General features: G+C 38.2%; 1 protein-coding gene across 1 annotated transcript in view; it reads right to left on the reverse strand.

Moving 5' to 3' along the window:
- Positions 1-6,088: 6,088 nt before the first annotated feature.
- NTN1 (netrin 1) overlaps positions 6,089-22,932 on the reverse strand; it is a 119,664-nt gene continuing 102,820 nt past the window's right edge. The window contains exons 5-6 of the mRNA XM_032211429.1: positions 21,173-21,247; positions 6,089-7,054 (exon numbers count right to left, since the gene is read on the reverse strand). Coding sequence (XP_032067320.1) covers positions 6,726-7,054; positions 21,173-21,247 — 404 coding nt within the window. The 3' untranslated portion in view covers positions 6,089-6,725. The remainder of the gene's footprint in view (positions 7,055-21,172; positions 21,248-22,932) is intronic.

Consider the following 22,932-nt stretch of genomic DNA (forward strand, 5'->3'; position numbering starts at 1 on the left):
TATGGTGGAATATTTTTCTAATGGCATGTTAGATTTGTTATAAAATATTTAACATCATTGGTTTTTGAAATTACATATGTAAAGCTTTTAAGATATGTTCACATCTTCACATATTTTATATTCATTTTTATAACAATCCAGTAAATTTAGCCAAGCTGAGAGAAAAGCAGTTGAGTCTCCCTTGTTAAAATAAATTTTGAGCTCTAAAGACTTCCTGGGTATTTGCTTGCAGAATTGGGAAACACAGGGCCCAACTAATACCACCTGGCCTATTTGTCATATGGAGATAATGTGTGAGCTAAACTCTTTTCAGATCAACTAAATGGGGTTTTTAAACTTAAAATATGTATTAGGTGAATAGATAAATCCAAACGAAATTGTGCAGACATATCATTTATACATATATATTGGAGTTACCACAGAGAATTTGGATAATAGAATCTCTGCTTCTCATCTAATTAAAGACACCAGTTGCAAGTTAATAATTGACTAGCTGTTTTCAGAGGAGGAGCTCATGTTCCCTCAAAGTTGAAAAGGAAGTTCCACTTTGTTCATTCTGCTGCAACAGAAAAAACGGCCATGGGTGGAAGTTTATAAGTGTTTATTTGACAGATGTCTGGATTTAGTCTTATCAAGTGGATTCTGCACTGTTACATGCTCCATCTGCTTCATTATATCATCCCATCTAACAAATGAAGGTAAAAGAAGGGTGGGTACATAAGAAAATCCACAACTTTTTTCCCCACATGTCATTAAATATATTCATTTATATATAACCATAATATATTAGTATGCATTGTAAAGAAACATTGTCGCAAAACTATATGCAGAGGTCATAACTAAGCAACATTTACAGTTCATAATTATTAACAGGAATAATAGGAACAGAGGATTATTATCCATGTATAATGAGGGTGGGGGGAAGAGTTAAGGCGATCAAGGGAAGGAACATAAAGTGGACCAAGTAATAAGGAGAACAAAGCTGTATTACTGGTGTCCGAATGCTTCTCAGAATGGTTTGTGTTGCATTTCTTTTGTTAACATAGAGCTTGGAATATGCTCAAGAGTCCCTCAGCATTAGAGATTATATCAGTAGTCTTTACAACCCTCTCCTGTCACTCTTTAAAAAAGATGTAAGGCACCAATTGGTTCTACTGCAGATACGAATATCTCACTTTGTGTGTGTGCTAGCAATTCTTTTGCCATCCAGAAAAACAAGATGATTTCCTTATAATTAAAATATGTGTCTTAAAAGTTGTTTTAAACATGCATTATTTTAGCAGGGGGTTCAGGAAGCTTTCCAGCTATCTAAGCCATTGTATTTGATAGAGCATTCTTGCTCTATGCTAGGCCCATAAACTTAAGTTGTATTAGGGGTCTCCTTTTGCATAACTCTTGGCCTTCAGATAAAATTACCAGCTGAAAATGTAGATGGACCTGGTTATATGCTGCCTCCGGAGAACATATGATTGTGTGGCGAGAATTATGCTTCTACCAATAAATGGCCTAAAGTATTGCAGTGGACTTTGTTTTAGTCTTTTCTGTTTTTTTTAATTTGAAGCTGAAATGATCTGTTAAATATAAGGAGGTATAGTTATGTATACAAAGCTATATTTACTGTATATAGAAGTACAAAACAAGCCCTTACTCATGTCAAGATTAGATCCTATTGAACAAACAAAAATATTTTCTTACTACTGTCGGCAGAATCAGGATTGTTGTAATATTTTCTAGTGTATTATATTTTTGATTAATATATAGATTCTGCACTAGCTATTTTACATTTTGTACTAATTCTACAATCAGCCTTGATTTTTTTCCTGTCATTTCTTCTCCATTTGCTAGTTGATGCAATATCACATTTCACAGCTTTTCAGAATATTTGTGTTACAGAAGGTAAGACTTTTTCAACTCTTTGAAAGAGATTAGATACCATGAACATATATGTTTTGTAATCATTTTGAATGATTATATATAGTGGTTATCAATATTTCAAAAAAGCAAACACAAATTGCCCCCCACATTTCTGTATAGGATTACAATAATGTTTGCTGCTTTGTAGTCAAGATGCTGGATTTGACAACAAAGGAGACTGTCATAAAAACATTTTATCAAGATTTGCAATGAAAACACCTTGTTACTCTGAGATGTTACTCATTTGTAAATTAAGATAGATTTACTTTCTTTTGAGGTGCTGATTACAGGTCAGGCCTGCACCCTCCCCCCAAAATCTTGAAATATACACATCAAAGAAAATCATTGCATCACACTGCCCAACACTTGAAAATTGAGGAACAATTTCTAAAGCATTTTCATGAAATCCTGAACATTACTTAGCAAATCAGACAAAGCAATGCACAAGGCCATCAAAATTGTTTTTTAGAATGTCATGGAAGTACATAGCCTGTGACATAACTGATGTTTCTGAGTTATTTCTTGAATATAATGACTATTAATCATCCTGAAAATCTGTGAGGTGGTTAAACTTTTTATACTGTTGGTAATTCTCTCTCTCTCTCTCTCTCTCTCTCTCACACACACACACACACACACACACACACACTCACTCTCTCTCTCTCCCCTCCCTCCCTCCCCCTCTCCCCTCCCCCCTCTCTCTCCAGCCTTATGCTTTGCTCACAGTTTGCCCTAGTGCTGTTATAGTTTTGTGGGCTACCTCACAATGCCAAAGAATTATTTTTTAAAAACAACAACAAATCAAGGCTTCTGTAAAGTCCTGACTTGTCTTTAGTCAGCAAAATCTGGATACCAAAAGCCAAAAGCCAAAAAAAAAGCAAAGCCAAAAAGTAAAAAAATTCTGCATTTCTGGCCTAAGTCTTTTGGGGGGTGGGGGAAACTAACTAATAAATTGGGAAAGATACCTCATCACTGTTGCTAATATGCCTCCAATTTGACTCTAAATAGTGCCTTGTTTTCATATATCCCTAGACAAACTCACTCCAATGCAAACAGCATAGAGTTTTTCCTAGGACATAACCCAGGAGAGAATTTGTTCATTAATTTAATGGACAACGGGTCAACATAGAAACACCTTTCTTAGTAGAATATGTATCAAATATAATTAAATGCCTCTTCTTCCACTTACTTTTTTCTATTCATTTCCACATTGCTGTCTGGATAATGGATCTCCTGTTAAAAGCTTGGTATCATTGGCTTTGAGTTCTCTGCTTTGGCTGCTAAAATCAACTGGGGCTCCATCTACTGCTCTGAGTTAGATCTTGAGGGATGGGTATAAAGTGCTCAGCAGCTACAAGCTGCTTGTTCTTCCTCTGAGGAACTTCAACAGAAGGTACACATTATATTGCATTTCTCATAAAGTGGTACTAGACGTGGTTGATTCTTTCAGAGAATACAGCCTGGAAAAACTAGAACTATAGAGATATTTTAAATGAGAACAAACCAACATGAAACCAGTTTTAATTAGTTCAACCCCCTATTTAGAAACTCTTGTCAATTCTGGAAGGCAGTGTGCGTCTCTGAGAACAGTGTTTAGTCTTTTTTGTTACTCCATAGCTATCAATATCATATTTCTGCAATGACATTTCATGGTTACGGTTACTTTTAAGTCTTGTAGAGTGATGTAGAGTTGCCAGATATATTTTCTGTGTGTCTGAAACTAATGGCATACATTAGAGATATTCTGCCTGCTTTTACCCAATATTCCTTAGTTTTCTGAGGAAACACATTGTTTGTGTGTGCCTATATCTGTATATGTATAGTATATATGAATACTTACATCATTAATTTTATAAACCTAAAGCAGGAGTTTGAGCAAAAATAACAGAGGATTTCAGCTGGCATTCCAATGAATACTACAGTGATCTGGAAGGTTAGTTTTGACAAGCTCAAATATGCTGGATATCATTCCCATATGATGAACAAGCTGAGAGTAGAAAGTTGAGATGTTTTACTGAGGTTAATCCAAAAAGCTCCAGATAAACTACACATAAGGGGCCACTATTATCACGAAGATCCCATAGCAGATAAATCAAGATATGAAATTATAAAATGTTTGAAAGCTGCTACTTCCTAAGAGAGAAAACTTTTGGAATGACTGATCTCCATGTGTATCATGACGAGTTGGTAAAAATGGGTTGCATCAAAGAGTGGGATGGAAGGACGTTATTTTCTAATGTTACCCAATGTGTAACATTTCTTGAAAGGAATAGAATTCAGAAGGGAAATCACAGCCATTTATGGAGAGAAGGACCCACAATGTAAACTCCCTTCTCTGTTGCTATTATACTATTAAAATGTGAGGCTGATATTTATTTTTATTTCCATTATTTTTCAGACTAAGCCATTTTTGGACCTTGGACATTTTTGGATTAAAATTCTTTTTAGGTTCAAAATTAGAACTGATGAAATCTCTTTTGACACAGACACCAATGCTGCAAGAATGGTCTACAACAGCACTGAAGAAAGTGATTTATGACAATTTTTCACACTTACAATCGTTGCAGCATCCCCATGATCAGTGGTGGGTTCTTACTGGTTTGGAGTGGTCTTTCCGAACCGGTAATGGTCTGGCGGTTGGGTTGCTGGAACCGGCAGTGACCTAGTGCTGCCACGCCCCCAAACCGGTTTCCCGGTTAGTGCTGACAGCACCACCATCTTGTTTTTCAGTTCTGTGCATGCGCAGAACAATTTTAATTGCAGTGCGCATGGGCGTGCAGTGCACACACAAGTGAACCAGCAGTAGTGCCAGGTGGAACCCACCCTGCCCATGATCATGTGTTCAAAATTTGGATATTTGGCAACTGGCTCATATTTATGATGGTTACAGTGTTCCAGAGTCATGTGATCTCCTTTTGCGACCTTTTGACAAGCAAAGTCTTTGTGGAAACCAGATTCATTTAACAACCAGGTTACTAATTTAACAACTTTAGTTATTCACTTAACAAACATGGCGAGAAAAGTCATAAAATGGGGCAAAACTCATTAAACAAATTTATCACTTAGCAACATAAATGTTGGGCTCAATTGTGGTCGTAACTCGAGGAGTGTATTTTTCTGTTGAAATTCAGCTGATAGAAAAAAGGGAAGGTCCAGAGGTGTCTGCAAGTGTGCAAAGCAACTAAGCCAGTGTATTCTCTTCTTTCCCAAGAACAATTTCTTTTACTCCCCCTACCATTTACTTCCCTGGCATCTGCCCATTTTACACTTTTTTTGTGCTGAATTTAATGCACCCTTCCTGGTTTGCTTGCAAGGGAAGTGGAGATTATATGAACAGAAAGCTCACTTCTTGTGAACTTAATATGGAAGAGAAAGCCCACAGCCAACTTTTCTGTTTAAGGAAGTGCAGAGAATTTCTATAGAAGAAATGTGGTAGAATGATTCTCTCATTCTAAATTATAGTCAGTACCAAATTTTACAACTAAGAAATTAAATCTACATATAGTAAGCTCTAATTAATCAAAATGATTAATTAGCTCAGACTCTTTCATCTTTATAAGCAGTAGTAAAACTTCTTTGATTCTCTCCCCCCACCCCCATCCTCTTCATCCATGCATGTAAGTAAAATACAAATCTTGACAAATTCAGCCAGCTCATAAGATGATCTGCAGTTCAGAAACATTCTTGATGGAGACAGCAGCACTGTTGTAGTTTTACATGAGATATTAATGACCACAATCGAGACACACAAATGTGGAAAAATGGAATGTCTTTGCACACTTTCACAAAGCATGTTTCCATGGTTTGGGAGCTGAAATATTAACACAGTGTTATCTCAAGAGAAAAATCAATATAGGATCTGTCCTATGTAACTTTTGCTTTATGCAATTGAGATGAATACCATTTATTTAGGAAGCAGTTACTATTTTGAGATAGCATTTGTTTCATGCTTTGATGAATTTAGAAAAAAAAAGAAACTGGTTTTCTTTTGGTGGAGTTTTGTTCACAAATGCAGCGCTGCAAGAGGATTTTCTAAAAAGCCAGGTCTAGTAATTTGATCCTTCTTTTAACTGAGTGTTGACTAGTATTCTTCTAGGTATTGCTACTCATTGGGTATCCATCACTGAACTGTTCCATAAATGCATCCTTCTTCATAATTCTCATCTTCCTTTCTTTAGAAGCAAGTTGCATTTTTTATATGAGCAATAAGAATTTAGTGTACATTTCACACATTTGTGACTGCTCTCATTTACAATGGCAAGTACGGTACAGTCTTGTAAAATGCTGTGTAACAAATGATAGAAGAACCATCCAGCAGACTGTTATGCAGTACCCCATGATCAATTTTTAGCCAACAATCCCGTTCGTCTGTTCTTCCTAGCAGCAGCAATCTCTTTCCAATATCGTTCTTTTCAGTGACAAGTTGGTTGGTTCTTATGTTTGGACTTGAGAAGTAGTTAAGGTGGTGAATTTAAGGCAGTTCATCATTCTTCAGACCAAAATAATTTGAGGAAAAAAGTGAAAAAAAGGAAATCAAATGGGAGAACGGGAAGTAGTAACTGATCTAATATTTGTTACTATGGTGAGTAGGGATTTACAATTAGTTTTCTCACTAGTTTTTGTGTGGGTTTTGTATTTATGAGGGCCAAAATGGGCATAACTCAAAAGTTATTAATTCCTCACTTGTCCTCCCCACCCAGTTGCATATAAATTGCAAAGTGAGCTTCTTGCCAGTGTCCCTAATCCCACCTCATCTGCTCTGACTCGGACACGAAAGGATGTGCAGTCTTTCCTTGTCTCTGATCTTCCCTCTAGGCTTTCTTGCATTTCCCCTTCTTTTCTCGTTGCTGGAACTTTCTCAGGCGCCTGGCCCATGTGTCCCTCCATTGTATCACAAGGCTGCTTTTGTCTGCTACAAGACCATTCTGATCTGGAGAGTTCTCATCATGGCCCAGTAACAAATATTTCTTCATAGACTTGACCTTGGGACACTTGCAGGCAATGTCCTTGGAGCGTATCCAGAGGATCTGGTCACCACGCCGTATTCGATTCGCCCCTTGCTTGTAAACAGAGATGATGTTTACTGTGAACTTCCACCATTCTGCAGCTTTCTCTGCTTTCAAGATGTGGATCTGGACAGCTGTTGACAGAAAGTCAGGAGAAAGTCAGGTCATTTCTTTAATGCATTTTGCAGTTTCCCTCAAGATCGTCACAGTGAAAAGCAAGATTTGCATGTGTTCACCCATTACGCAGAAATGTAACCTGATTAGGGATTTGGTATGCCCCTAATGTTTAATTCCTTGTGCTTGGCTAAACGTCACACATTCAGTTCAAAATGAAAAGCGGTGCTTACTTTAGGATGCTTGTACTGAGTCAATAATTCAATCTGGGTTATTGCTTTAAAAACAGAGTAGCTCTTTAATTATTATTTGTGCATTCCTATTTTGAAGAAAGACTATATTAAGATTATATTAAGAGATATTATATAGTCTGGGTATCATCTTTGGCTCCAGTGTTCACACAGCATGTTTAACCAGGTCATTTACATATTTACAACACATTAAAAATATTTTTACCTGTATGTGGCTTTTTAAAGGCAGGGGCATGCTTAGGTTGTTCAGATGCAGATTGTCTGGCTGACTTGTGGTTCAGTATGATGTTTGCATCCCCCAAAAGCTTATTTATACTAAACATCTTAGAAGATTTTTTTTTTCTATAAACGATTCAGTATTTCAACCTGGCTGCCCCAAGCAAAGAATATATGAGAATACATAGTCAGTCTTTCCTTCTGTTTCTCATGCTCTAGAAACTTTTCTCCCTACTTTTCCTTTTTGGTGATCTTTGCAATGATGTTACTGCATTCCAAGCCTAACAATGATGGGAATAGTCTCTATGTTTCTTTTGCCCATGAATTTGAGGCTTGCTATGAAATTAAGGGAGAGAAAAAGACAGAGAGAAAAACCAGACTGTTCTGGCCCAATATGATGAAAGTGGCCCTGGTAACAAAAGGCACCACTTTCATTTTCAGCAAAGAGAGGCGGGGGGGGGGGGGGACACAAAAACTCACCCAAGACGTTGCTACTTCGTGTTGTTTTGGCTTATCACGAGCCAGCTTCTGAAAAGGATCTCGCGGCACTATATTTTCACAGACTAGAAGCCTCATCTAGTAGATTTGATGTGAGGAATAGGCTGTCCTATTTTATTTTGGGTAGAAGCTAATTGGAATCTCAAAAATTAAGAAGTGTACGTAGTAAGGAGGAAGAAGAAATGGGATGTGCCAGTGAAATATTAGAAGGAAGAATTAATCAAATAATCTCAGATCTTCAACAGTTATCAAAGATAAAACCAAGCAAGCAAGCCTGGAATCCAAAGATTCAATGAAACAGTGAAATATTGTTATCGCTGTATAATGATTTGGTATTGAATTCACATTGAACTACGTTACGTGCAATTGAGAATACTGAAGTCATTGGTAGCACTATATTTTACTACATGGTAAGCTGCACAGGTGGGTGGCAGAAACTTTAATTGATTAAGAGCAACATGGGCCTCTTCCATTTTCATCTTTCCTTAGTGAGCAACAGTGGCAGAAATATCTTAAAAGTCAAGAGCTCCAGCCAGAGGCTGCAATCATTTGCAAGCTTTGTGTGCTTTTAGGAGGACCCTGCTTTGGCTAGGTCAAGTAGCAGGCAGAAGAGCTGACACATAAATGCCAGCAGTGCTCTACCCTAAGAAAGTGTCTCATGTTCCCCGTGCACTGCTATTGCTGCTCTCCACAGAACACCTTGAATGCAGGAGTCGTGGGTGCCTAAATAGTTCCCTGATGAGTGAGAAAATAGCAGCCACTGTCAATTGCCTAGAAAGGAGGCAAGGAATGGCTGGACCATGGGATAAAAGTAGATCTCTGAGATCTACTTTTCCTTCCCCTCCATCCCAGGGGATGAAGCAGCCTGCAGAAGGGCAGGGGAGCTCTCATCTTGAGTAAGAACAGCACGCCTTATTCTAATCTGTCTTTCACCTGCTGACAGGCTTACTATTGCTGGTTGCCTGCCAAGAGCTCAAAGAGACGTTTGCCTCAAAGAAAACCTCCAAGCCAGCTGGTTAAAAGGGTTGAGAACCTCTCACAGCAGGGAAAAGGAAGCAGCCACCAGAGATAACTCCATCTGGTTCCATTCATGGCAAAGTTTGTCCTTTGAGCCTGAAAGCTATCCCCACTCAATCTCCATTCTGGTAGCAGGGAGAACACCTTGACAGTGGGAATAGAGAGGGGCGGGGCAGCAAAGAAAGCAAGCAGCAGAACCCCCATAAGCAGTTCCATAAGATGCTACTTTTCCAGCAAATCTCTCTCCACTTCCCCAAGGGAGATCCAAAGCAAGTGAGCAATATTTTTTCTTGCTGGGATCCTGGGGACACTACTTCTGACATCCGGGTTCAGCTTTGTCTAAATGTATCTTAGATGTGCTTTGAGATAGTGAACGGAAAAAAACTCCGGGTTCCTCCTGGTGGCTTGTCAGTTTTACTGATCAAGAAAAACAGTTAACAGTGGTAGCTTTATTGATTTATTTAAATCCCACTTTTATTATTTTTAGAAATGTTTGAATAAGCTTTCCTCCTATGGTAAAATTGCATTTCTCAGAATGCCAACTGCATTCACAGCCTAGTCAGGGCTCCAACTATTATACTCAAGCAGAAGCTATGGGGAAATATGTAGTTTTTGGATAGAAAAATAAGGAGAGGTCAAAGAAGATGTGTTTTATCTGAGAAGAGTTTTCTGTCCAGAGAAAGGCCCATATCAGTAAGAAATAGGAACGATAAACTTTACACCAAACACTTATAGTCTTGGAAAGTTTGTTTGTTACGGTCTTTATTCACTTCAATTTCCTTGCAAGATTTTTAAAGAACTAATAGTACTGAGAACTGAGGCATACTCAATAAATATACAGTACTGAAAGGAGATTGGGGCCACATCCATTTATTAATGTGTTACTAGCCAACCACCAGATGGCACTATAATACTATAGGCACTGAGAAATTGTCCCAAAGGTGCTTTTTCAAGAGGCAACTGGACTTATTTTTTTTCTTTGAAGTTTTTTTGCTTCTCATTCAAGAAGCTTCTTCAGCTCCGAAGTGGATGAGAAGCGAAACATCTTCAAAGAAAGACAAGTACAGTAAGTCCAACAAGTTGCCTCTTGAAAAGCACCTGTGGGACAACCATGACCTGAATAACTGAGAATCTCCACAGGGACTGAGAAATTGTGAGCGCTTCCCAAAATGAGAAGACACCACTTACACACCTGCTAGCCCACTGAGATAAAGTCCTGCTGAACTCAGAAGTTTGCTTATAGATACCATCAGGATTGCACTTTAAAGGGCTTGCTACTATTCCAGCATGTTAGACACTGTATAATGTATAAATAAGAATTCTTAATGGTTTTTGTGGTGTGGGAGAAATCATTCTGCATTCAGAATTTTCACCCATTGAAATTTCAAAGATATAGCAAAAACCTTTAAAATAGTAATGGGAGGAAATGATAACAAAATATGTTATCATGGTCTTATATTGAATAAAGGCAAGGCTATCACTTCCAAAGAATTCTAGGACTATTTTAAAAATCAAACTAAATCAAACTTTGGTTTCAAAAGCTTTTCAATATTTGGAATACATTCCCCTTCCTTCCAAGGTGTACAAATTTAAAGCTGTCCAATTAATCCACATTGGTTCTTAGCAGCTATTCTAATTCCCATTATTGGCAGACCCAGCGGTATTTGGAGTGGGGCAGCCTAGAAATTTAAATCATAATAAAAATAATAGTGCCACCTACCCTTTCTGTAGCAACAGTCATCATTAATTTTTTAAACCTTTGAAATGAGAACAGATTTATATAGTTTTTTTTTAAAAAAAATGTTTACATTTACAAATTAGACGTTTTCAACATAGCTTTTGAAATTATAACAGATTCATTTTGTCATCACCTTTACGTGGTTTAACAGATTTTGCTGGGCTCCCTTCCCCCGTGGCTTATGAGCATCCTGGCAGAAGCTGATCTGTCACAGAGATTTCCCCCCCCATTACGCACAGAGGCATACAGCGGCAAGAAACTGTACTGTAGTTGTCATCCTTGGGAAATCTTCCTAGCGCAAAGCTTTATGGTGTTATATATTTTGCAGAAGAGTTATTAGAATAGCATATGTTTCCTCTTGCTTTCTCTCTGCATTGCTATCCCCAGGAGTTTGGGGCTAAAATGTGGAACACTTTTTAAAAATCTTTTGAAAACATTTTTTTTTAAATTTCCATGAACAGCTGCCTTTCAACAAAGACTAACCAGAGTCTTCATGAAAGAAGGATTTTTCCAAACAAATCTGTAACAGGGGTGGTGATCTCACCTTTTGGACAGGAACCCTCCCCTGCAATTTACCCTCTCTTGCACACCTAAACATGTAGACGCTTACCTACACACACTCCCATTGTTTCTTAATAAATATAAGAACTGACTGGTGGGAAGTTCCACTGGACTGTCTCAGAACCAAATTAAAATGAAATCATCTTCAGGTCAAACTTAGTTCCTGGGGGCTTCATGTAGATATCCACACAGTTTTCTTGGCAATATTGGTTCTCTATTGCCTTCTTCCCATTTGTTAGTTTGTTTATTTTACATTCTAGTCTAGTCAACTTCCCAGCTCAGTCTACAGTTCTGGAATACCTGACGGTGTCCCATCCAAGAACTTACTAGACTTGAATCTGCAAAATGTGACAAAGCATACTGATATTGGATGACTAATTTCACAAAAAAAATGGTCAGTGCTTTTGGAAATATATCTAGGTATGTGCCTGCCTGAAATACTGCAATTCCTAGAATAAAAAGTAGAAACGCATGCATGTTTGCCTACTCACGTTTACATGAAAGAGTGGAGTAGAATGGAATAAACAGTACATCAGCATTGAGAGATTAAAGAGCCCAGGAAACTGAAACCTTCTCTTGTCTTTCTCAGTCTACATGTAGCATTACACAACCAGTTAAGAAACTCATAGTCTCCTTCTACACCTTTTGGGTGGGATAATGACATCTCAGTTGAACAGGTGTGTTAATGATTGTCTGGGATACCAAAGGTGTCCCCATATGCCATTGCATTTAGCTTGAACTTGACACTTCTGCTTTTGATTCTTCCTATTGCTATTTTTGAATGAACCATCAGTTGCTTCTGTATGAAAAACCAGTACAAACCAAAGATAAAAGAACTCCCACTACCCCACCACAACAGTATTTCAATGTAGCTCTGTGGTTTGGCTGCACCTTGTATTTAATTCTACCTGTCATTAACTAGCAGAATTTTTAGGATTGATTTGGAACGTATCCAACCTGCGGCAGTTTTCAGTTTACATCTCTGTTTTTAGCCAGGCAAGTTATTTAATAAAAGTGAGTTTATATATGCACTAACACCAAAATGTGCTTTTTCTTCCAAATGTATGAGAATGTGTAGCTGAGAATCCTGTAAATAATAAATGTATTGTTACTGTTGGTGTTGGTGTTGGTGAAGGGATTTACATAATCCCTATCCTGGTGCTTTCTGATACGTTTGCCTGCATCTTCCAGGAATCCCATGTCTATTGGGAAAGATGATAAATGGGCCTTTCTCCCATTGGTAAATTAGAGGTAGACAATCAAGTGAGGAGAAAGATTTGATGTCTCTTTCAATTTTGCCTTCCTGGTGACAGCAGGGAAGTGGGCAGGATGGACAGTCACATAGACGCTCTTGATGTGACATCCAACACAACATGAGCTCTTAAGGTTGAAAAGCCTACAAAAGTCTTACAGTTAAGAGAAGCAAAACGACCCAAACTGAACAATAACAGTGCACAGCCACTTGGACATTTTTCCTTTAAATGGAAGCAAGTTGAATTGGTATGTCTCACTGTCATGCTATAAACAAGAAAAGATGATTTAGCATTTCATGATTGGGATAGGTGGGTGGGTCCAGTTTATTGACAGCCATAATCCAAACTCTCTCTGGCCTTCAATCACTAATAGCCTGTATTTCAAATCCTTGAAGTTTTGGTGATCCTCAATCTAAGACAATGGTGAAGAATCTCACTGGAACTGTGTTTTTTCCTAGGATTTTTAAAATCTATTTACACTGGTATTTGGGTACAGCTGGTTAAAAAAGGAATTCTCCAATGAAATGAGAGTCAGATGCTGCTACAATATTCCTACACTTTCAAAATACTTGAATATGCTGCAAAAGGCTTAACATTTTTTGAAGAGATATTCTGTCAGTGGATTATTGGGCTGGCTACCTTTAAAACTGCATAATAATGTCTTTCTGTCTCTCCTCCAATCCTGGTATGTCTTCTAAATATTTGACACCCTATTTTTGTACTATAACTCCTTAATCCCCAAACACTGTTCTCATTTGGTTTGATGGAACTGGAAACTGCAAATATGGAAGGCTTCATGTTTTGCAAGTCTGCCATAAAATGTCAAAAAATGGATGGAGAAATAGAGATGTAAATATATAGTCTGGCAGCAGGGCTTTTTAACTGGAAGGCTATTATTTTCCCATGGAAAACAGTTGCTTCTCTTTCCGTTTTTCAGGAAGCTGTGATGTCCTCAGTATGTCCCATTGCAAACCAGATGTCTTGGCTTGTAGTGGCTTTACAAAGTACTAGTTAGCTATGAATGATTTTTTCCCAAATACTTTCCAAAGCTAGGAGCTTATTTGTCTCCTGCCTTCCTCCTATAGTTAAGCAAAGCAATTCATTTATGTCAGAAATAAACCAGTGTTGGGATGCACCAAAATAAAGATAGTTTGGAACTAAATTGTCTTTAAATGTTCCTGGTCCTAAATATTTGAACACAATATAATTTGCTTGTGAAATTTTGAAACATAACTAAGACAGAGTGTTTTCCTTTTGTTTCTTTTTAAAGACCATCATCTTTGAATCAGCAAATTAAAAGGACATTAAAACCTCAATAGAAACTAGTCTAGATGATAGCACTTCAATTCAGCACATAAGGGAAATAGCCATATTCAATCTAATTAGGGCTTTTTGGGATATTCAGAGCTGTTATCATCTTGTAAAGTTCAAGAAAACAGTCTTCTAATTGGCTTCCTGCTGGGAAATCCATAAAAACGTCTTCATTGTCCTTCTGGGCAATCTATTCTGTAGTTTCACAGCTGGACTTTTCTCTTCTTCTCTTTTTAATATTGTGTCCTCACCTAAAAATATTGTTGCAAAAACTTCCATGCCACTAGCACCTGCTTATAATAAACATAAGGCGGATTTTGCATTTGTTTTAAAAAAAACCTAATTGACTTGGTAGTTTTTCACACATTAATTCTACTACTGCAGAAACTAGTATCACCAATCCCTCCTTTCCTATATACTGATCCTCTGGTTGTAATATAAAATACTTTAGTGATGGGTATGGTGTGGCCCTCCAGATTTTATTATAGAGCCACTCTTATGAACTCTAGGCTTTATGGCTACTATTGAAAGATGTTGGACACTACAATAAAACCTCTTTAGATACCCATGCTAAATTTAAATGCAACTTTATAGAATGTCAACAACACCATGAATATCCCTTTAAGGACATGTATACTTCTTTTACCTATTACACGACCCTGGCATATTCATAAGAAAGGGACAACATAATTTTCTCATCCAATGACATATGTCAGAAAAACGAACTTCTGTTTGTTTCAGTGATGTTAAAAACTAAGTTCAGCTTAATTTTAGTTTTACAATAGGAATGCTTTGTAGGATAATTTAAAGTACCAGAGTGAAATCACAAATAGTTTAGAATCAATGTATGGCATAACAAAATAATTATGGGCTGAAGTAAAAAAAGAACTGCCATTCAAATGAGTCCTAAATTCTGTGGAAATCAAGGATATACTCTACTTACTGGGAAGAAAATTGACCCAAGATTTCAAATAATTCCCACAAAATGAAAAGATTAAAAAAAAATAGAACAAATGTCCAATGTCCACCCAGTTCACCTTGTCAACCTAGAATTGCCAGCTTCAAATAAAACTAGTCCTGGGGATTTTCTCTCCACCAGAGTGGAGTGATAGATGCACATATGTTTCTGTATAGTTATGTCTGTGTGCATAGGCCAAAGGATCTAAAAGAATACGGGGCAAGAAATAAAACGAATTGATTTGGTAAAGGTTCCCCTCGCACATATGTGCTAGTCATTCCCGACTCTATGGGGCAGTGCTCATCTCAGTTTCAAAGCCGAAGAGCCAGCGCTGTCCGAAGACATCTCCATGGTCATGTAGCCGGACTGATTAAATGCCAAAGGCGCACTGAACTCTGTTACCTTCCCACCAAAGGTGGTCCCTATTTTTATACTTGCATTTTGAACTGCTAGATTGGCAGAAGCTGGGACAAGTAACGGGAGCTCACTCCATTATGCAGCGATAGGGATTCGAACCCCGAACTATCGACCTTTCTGATTGACAAGCTCAGTGTCTTAGCTACTGAGCCACCACATCCCTGTTTTGATTTAATAACTGTATGTTAAGATGAATTGACTGTACAATATGATACAGCATTGATAGAATTATTAGATCCCTGTGTTTATACAGCACACACCAACCATTCTCATGCAGAGAAACATATGATATGAAAACATAAGAAGACGATGGGAAGAAGGTAAAGGGATAGCAATGCAGAAAAAGAAAGGAGGGGAAAATGCAACGTGTTATGGGAAGAGATATCAAAAGATGGAGAGAGAGAAATTACACATTACAAAAAAGAGTTAATCTCCCAAGCAATGACTAATTTAAGGAAACCCACAGTTTACCAGCAATATCTGAAAAAACCTGCAGCTTCAGCCCCTAGATTGTTTTTATCAGTGTTATTTATTTTGTTTTTCACTGAATTAAAGTTGACTCAAGTTGCTTGAAGGGGAGGGGATTCCAAGGGAGACAAAATAACAAAAGCAGCATAATTTGTTATGGATGATGCAATGTCACATACAGCTACAAAAGAGTCATTTCTTGCAATGGAAAAGCCATATGCTTTGTTAGAAGTAATTGGTGAACTATTTCTTCACCTTGTAGAGTAAAGGATTTTTTAAAAGTTAGATTATATGTCTCTAAGAAATGATATGCAGTAATCCTAACTTTAGGTTCAAGGGTAAAAGCCTTATTATATCCGAAGGTACGTGAATTGTGCTAATAGAAATAAACTGTGGATGGGTTACCTCACTCTATTGGTTTTTATATCTCCAAAAGTATCAAAACAGTTGATAGAAAGAAACATCCATTTGCTGCAGCCTGTCCATTGTTTCCAAGGACAGGCAAATGGGTGCAAAAAGTATTTGGGTTATGAAGAAGAGACTCAAGGCAGAGTCAGAAATTAACTGGCTTCTGCTATTGACTCCTGGTGCTAATGTGAAAGAGGTTTTCTTTCATGATGCTTTGCTGCAACAAGCTAAAGTTGCCAATCATCTGAAAACAGGTGATATTGTGGAAGCTGAGTGTTACTAGAATCTGTGTAACAGATATATATTTAATATTTGTATTGATATGTTCATATGCCTGCAACTGTTCCTCTGAAACCACAAGCAGTTCGCACAGATAGCCTTTCCTCTTACAACTTTGCAAAATATGTTGAAGCCAGTTATGGCTTTAACAAATCACCTTCCCTTGAGGTGGCAGGATGGTTATATTGCCCTAATTGTCAACTCCTGTGATTATATAATAATAAGATCAGTGCTGTCCTTAGAATAGTAAAGTTGGTACAAGTTAAGTAAAGTGATTGGCTATCTCTAATTTTGCTTTCCCTTCTACCAATAACTCGGCTGCAAGTTAATATATATCCACCAAATTATCCCATTTAACATGGGAAGAACTGTGGAGGAGGTGAGTTTGGAAAGAGGACTAGGCCCTCTGATTAAAACTATATTATCTATTCTGGCATGGCTATTTTAATGACTGAGGTATATTAACATCTATGGCAATAGCCTTACTTGGTGACCATATAGATTTACCCTGAATTTTAAAATGTTTTTATGTTGCATGCTGCCCAGAGTCGCTAATTGAGATGGGCAGCTATAGAAGTTGAATGAATGAATGAATGAATGAATAAATAAATAAATAAATAGCTATTTCTCCCTCCAATAAGCAGCTGGGGGAGTCCTTTCTTTACCGCCAGGTTTCTGATTCCCTGGAGCTGATCTGTGGGTCAGAGATCTGGTGAGTAAGGGGATAAAAAAGGCATCTTTCCCACTTCTGCCCTCCCCTCAACCCAGCGGGCAAGATGCATAGGAGGAACATGGCCTGTAAGAGTGCTAGATCTATGTTCTGACTGCTCTTGACCATGGATTCCCCAGCCTCCATTTCAGCACCACAATAAATTAATTGTTTCTCATGCCTTCCTGCTTCATTGCTCTCTGTCGCACTCCAGAATCTCTTTTCCTCCCCTTATTGCTGATCAGCCATCATTTGAAGAAAGAAGCTTATAATCGTCAATTAAGTTCAACGGGTGTGAGGGGAGGGAAGAAGATGAAGTTTTTTTTTTTTTTCCTATCCCTCAATCCAAAGGAGCCCAAGAAAACAGTGTCAAAATAGAAGTAGGACGAAGGCTCTGTAGGTCTAATAAAGTGTGCCTGTCTGGGCACATGAAACAGAAAGAGGCATGACTGTCACATAAAAAAAAAATACTGCCATTATTGTTTTTATAAATAACTCAAGGCAACCATCACACACTTCTTCTTCCTATTGTTCTCTAAACAGGAACCCTGGGAGGGGAATTGGGTTATTGACAAAAAGTGACCAGTCCAAAGTCATCTGACAGGCTTTTATGCCTAAAGCAGGACTACAACTAATTGTCTCCTGGTATCTAGTCTGCTGCTAGAATAAACTGGTCCTTTTGTACTCTTGGGGTGCATAGAGCTTTCATCCCTAAAATATCCTCTAGCTTCATCTATACAGTGAAGCCCTATCAGGCTTAAGGTGAAGCCCTTGATCAAGCCTTTATCTTGATCAAGATAAAGACTAGCCACTTTTGATTGTGCATTAAAACCAGTCCAACACATAAACAATGAATTGCAGCCCATCATGGTCAATAAAATTACTTTTCCTTTACAAGCTTTTCTTTTGCAAGCCCCTTGAGAGCTGTATGCAAGGAAATTTCATGTTAATGTATGCCGATTAGTGTACATTTAAAGTGACAATAAAGCTAGTCTAAGTCTAAGTTCTAAGTCTAATTGGGCTGCTCCTAATTACAGGCTGTTCTGCCCCAACAACCTAATACAGCTTATTAACAACAACAAACTACAAATAAAACAAAAAGGAAATACCCCTCCTTATAACAATTCAAGAGAATAAATGTAATCAGTTCAGAAAAAATACACCAAGTTCTAATTACAGCAATTAATGTTTGGGAACTTTATTCTATTTATCATCTTCCACTGTGATATATGCCATCAGAAGGGATCAGTGCCAGTCTGCAGAATATATAGAATGAACTGGCAAAATTACATAAATGGGTATAAAGGTAATCTCAGAAATTTCAGTATTCAAAGATTAACGGGAAGGGGGAGGGAACTTCAGCTGTCTAAGGAACTCTGCCACTGACCTCAAAGTGACCATTTTTGAACAATGGGAAGTTCAGACTTCTAGCCTGGAGCCCCCTCACGAACTGTTCAAGTTCTTCAAGGTTGGGTGGCTTCAGAGTACACTGCACATCCAGCAGTGTGCACAAAGCTGCCCATTCTGGAAGCCCTGCCCAAAGTGGTTTAAGATTATGTGAATTGCTTTGTCAAGGTGAATCACTTCACCTCTTCGCTTCAATGAAGCGAATCATGTTGCTTCCACAGCACAAATTTCTTTGTTGAAGCGAAGTTGTTTGGCATAGGTCTACGTATTACCAAGTATGCTTGTGGACATTCAAACTTAACAACTCTGTAATTACTTTCACCCTCCCATTTTAAATTGACTGCACAGTTTATAACCAATCACATCAATCTATGTGTGTGTGTGTATGTGTATATGTGTGAGTGACTTAAAATAATGCTTCATGTATTGATGGAAATGTGCTGCTCAAAACTGAAACTTTAATTATTATGGTGTTATGCATTAAGTAGCATCCTTTTGGACAAAATGATTTGGAAACAGAAAGTCATTTAGAAACAGGAAGACAATTAAGTTTTAAGTTTTTATAGTTGAAAAAGATTGATACTATAAATCTGGCAATGCACTCATTCTACATCAATTACACAATTGTTTGTAGGATTCTTAACTCTTCCTGTATTTTTATACAAAAACTACAGCATTGAAAGAATATGGAACAAATATTTAATCATTTTATTATAAAACATGACAGAAATCAATATATCAAGTTTTACCTAATGTGTAAAGCAATCATGCTTTTAGGGGCTTTCCCTTTTCTTTCTTGCCTATAAGGTAATATATAGGATTATTGATTGATTCTGTGTCATCAAGCCATGTTCAGCTCTTAGCAACCATATATATAGACCTCCACAATGATCAGTCTCCCTACTGGCCCTTCAGATATTACAAGGGTACATCCATCACCACAGAAATGAAGTCCACCTTGCTTGGTGTTTCCTTCCAATTTTGCCACAATTATAAAGGGATTAGAATGATCCTTGCATAATACATCCAAGATATCCGTAATTCCAGTCTGGTCAATTGTGCCTTGAGTGAAAACTCTGGTTTTGTTTAATGATCATTTGTTTGTTTCCTAGGTCAGGATTGGTGATACTAGTTTCATTGTCAGAAGTCTTTTCCAATGAAATATAGTTTAAAATTTTTAATTGTATTTTTTCCTACTAAAATTTTTAACAACCCATGTTATAAATTGCTGTCACATGTTTATTTTTAAGCGCACACACCTAAAGTTTCATGGAAAAACCATACTAAAAGATTTTTAATTCATCTTCATTGTGAAAAATTGCCACTGTTTTACAACTGTTCTATTCATTTGTTGAACCTCTGACATATTTTTTTCCTTTATTTTATTCCTTCTTGACAGATAGAATCAAAGGGATGGAGTAGTTGTCATTAGTTGCTAACAAATCATACAACCAATTGGCTCTGGTAACCTGGCTATGATGCACAGGACAAACAAAGAAAGCCACACCATACTAATTTGAAATAGAACAAAACTGACTGTGGCAGGAACATATCTTCCTGTCTCCCAGGAAATTAGGCTGTCATACCCATCATCTTTACATGTTCACTTCTGTTAATAAGAGAAACCACACAAATTCACATAAATGCACATTGAATGCATAGTTCTAATGTTTGCCTTCCCTAGCATTTCTTCACTCCTGGCAACATTCTACCAACATTCCTTTTATTTCATCATTGATAAGAAACTTTCTAACTTTGGTGGGCTCACTCTAAGACTCTATCCATTAATTTGTCCTTAATGTGTTGAGCATGGGGAAAAAAAGCTTTACTTGCATGTTTGTCTTGTGGTTTAGCATGTGTGTCAATCCAGCCCATTTGGGCAGTTTCTATTCAATATATTTGGACAACCCAGGACATTGATCAATGTACAAGCAGGTTAAAGATGCTGTGTGAACACAATCTAAAAACTCTGTCTTGATACATGCCTCCCAGTACATACTATACAAGCTACCCATATATGAATGAAATATTTCGCTGTAGTTTATGAGTTTTTCCAAGAGGCAAGAGAGTAAATTTCCCTTGCCCACTCAGTGTTTTGGGTAGCTGAATATGCTCTCATCAGGGGGCTGTCCTAGAGCAAGATCCCAGGAGATTCTTTGCTGCATGTTTCACTGATTTCCTTTCGGTCCTCCCATTTAGAGTGCAGTACTGCAGGCTACTTCTGTTGATCACTGCCTGCCAGCAGTTTGGCAGATCAATTCTTACCAGGCTCAAGATTGACTCAGCCTTCCATCCTTCCTAGGTTGGTAAAATAACCCAGACTGTTGGGAGAAATATGCTGAATCTGCAAACCACTTAGAGAGGGCTGTAAAGCATTATAAAGCGGTATATAAATCTAAGTGCTATTGCTATTATGCCCATCTCAGACCTTGGGCAGATCCTTTATTGCTGGTTCAATTATAAACAAGATTGCAGACAGGTAGGAATTGGCCTTTTTGGGCCAATAATAATCGCTTACCATACCATAACGCAGATTATACTGACCATGTTTCAGAAAAAGAAATGCCACTTTCAAACCTCCTGTGACAAGACAGACAAACACCAAGCATTTCCAGGGTGACATTGGGTAGGAGAGAGAGTTGCTCACCATAGTCTTTCTTGCAATACTTCTTCATGTTTATCTTCAGCTTCCCTTTGGATGCCTTGCAGTAGGTATCACAGTCTTTGGGGATGGACAAGAAGAAAAAGAAATATAGATATAGATATGTACATATATACACATACATTAGAAAGTTAGTCTTAATACGCATGAGGGCATGTGGGAAGAAGGGAGGGATGCAGCAAAGGGGAAGGGAAGCGAGAGAGCAACTTACTCTCTGCCATGAATAAGCAGTGTGCCTAGGAGATCCATCTGCCAGGACCTGATTGGGTCATCTAATGGGGGCATTCATTGAAAAACCTTCTATATTCCAAAGAAAGCCCTTCACAAAAGAAGCCATCCGCCTCTCCTTTCTTGTACTCCCCTCCTTGTCTGATGAATTTTTTAGCCTGTCTTCTGCTGCCTGCTGCAACTCAGCTGCCTCCATGGGAGACCCTGGGCCTCCCTTATTGTACCACCCAGATCTTTAGAGAGCCACAACTCTTCCCCCCCTTTCCCGGTTCTTAAACGGCAAACTGGAGCCTGATTAAAGCCCACAGAGGCCTCTTTGTCACCCCTAACCCAGACCTGTGTCAGGCTTTGGCATTCATTGCAGAAGGATTCTGGCTGGGGTCACCCCTCCACAAAAGGGGTCAGAGAGGAAATTAGCAGCCCATGAAGCATTAGCAAAGCCTTTGGCGTCCACTCTACTGGAGTGTGCAAATAAAATGCCCCAGTGGGATTGCTTCATTTCTAATAGGCCCTACTGCTGTGATACAATGGTTTTACTCCTTCTGAACATCATCCTGTGTTCCAGTGCTACTAATGTAATGCAGCATAGCCACTTTGGCAGAGCCTGCTGGAGCTATTTTGCATCACTTGGAACATGGGGAGCTCAGTTATGCTTTGTGCATCAAAGGCGGATCCTCACAGCCATCATCGGTTGGGACTGAACGGAGCGCTTGCGACTAGCTCTAGCTGCTTATTATTCTATTGGAAAGACCAAAAAGTGCTTACTCTGGAATGGCATTCATGTTTATTCAAATAAACCAGGGCCGAAGTGGTATATATGTTTCATTCTTGTGAAACAATCTCTAATGTACACACCTTGTTTATCTCCTAGAAGGCCTCTGGAGCCTGGAGAGGGTGAAAAACGGACCGGGCCCATTGGAAGTCAGAAAATGGGCCGTTTCTGGCATCCAGAGGGCCTCTGGGGATACAAGGAAGACTGGTTTTGCCCTCCCTAGGCTCCTAAAAAGTCCCTTGAGCCTGGGAAGGGTGAAAAACGGATCTACCAGGCCCACCGGAAGTCAGAAAATGGGCCGTTTCCAGCCCCGGAGGGCCTCATATTATTAAAAATGTGTGTGAAAGACATTGCTCTCTTCATAAAAACTACTGAAAGTAGCAACATGGGGATCTGCAACAATTTCCTATCTATGAATGGCTATCTTGTTAGTTTATTGAAAGCAAATAGCAATCAAATAAAGAGCTATACATTACAAAATGTTTAATCACCATCACCATCTTGCTAAGCACTTAGAATAAGGTTTGGCATATTTCATACACTATGGAAATATAATACATAAAAACCAGTAACATCACAACAGGGTTGCTTTGCTGCTATAATCATTATACTGTGGTTTTTCCAAGGAACTCAGTCCTCCTGGCTCTCTCTACATATATAGTCATGCTTCATATTTTTGTTGGCATTATTTTGATAGCTTGAATCTATTCCATTCCAGAAAAAGGCAGCAGTATCAGAAGCAACA

Source organism: Thamnophis elegans, chromosome 2 (assembly GCF_009769535.1).
Source record: "Thamnophis elegans isolate rThaEle1 chromosome 2, rThaEle1.pri, whole genome shotgun sequence".
Classification (NCBI taxonomy): domain Eukaryota; kingdom Metazoa; phylum Chordata; class Lepidosauria; order Squamata; family Colubridae; genus Thamnophis; species Thamnophis elegans.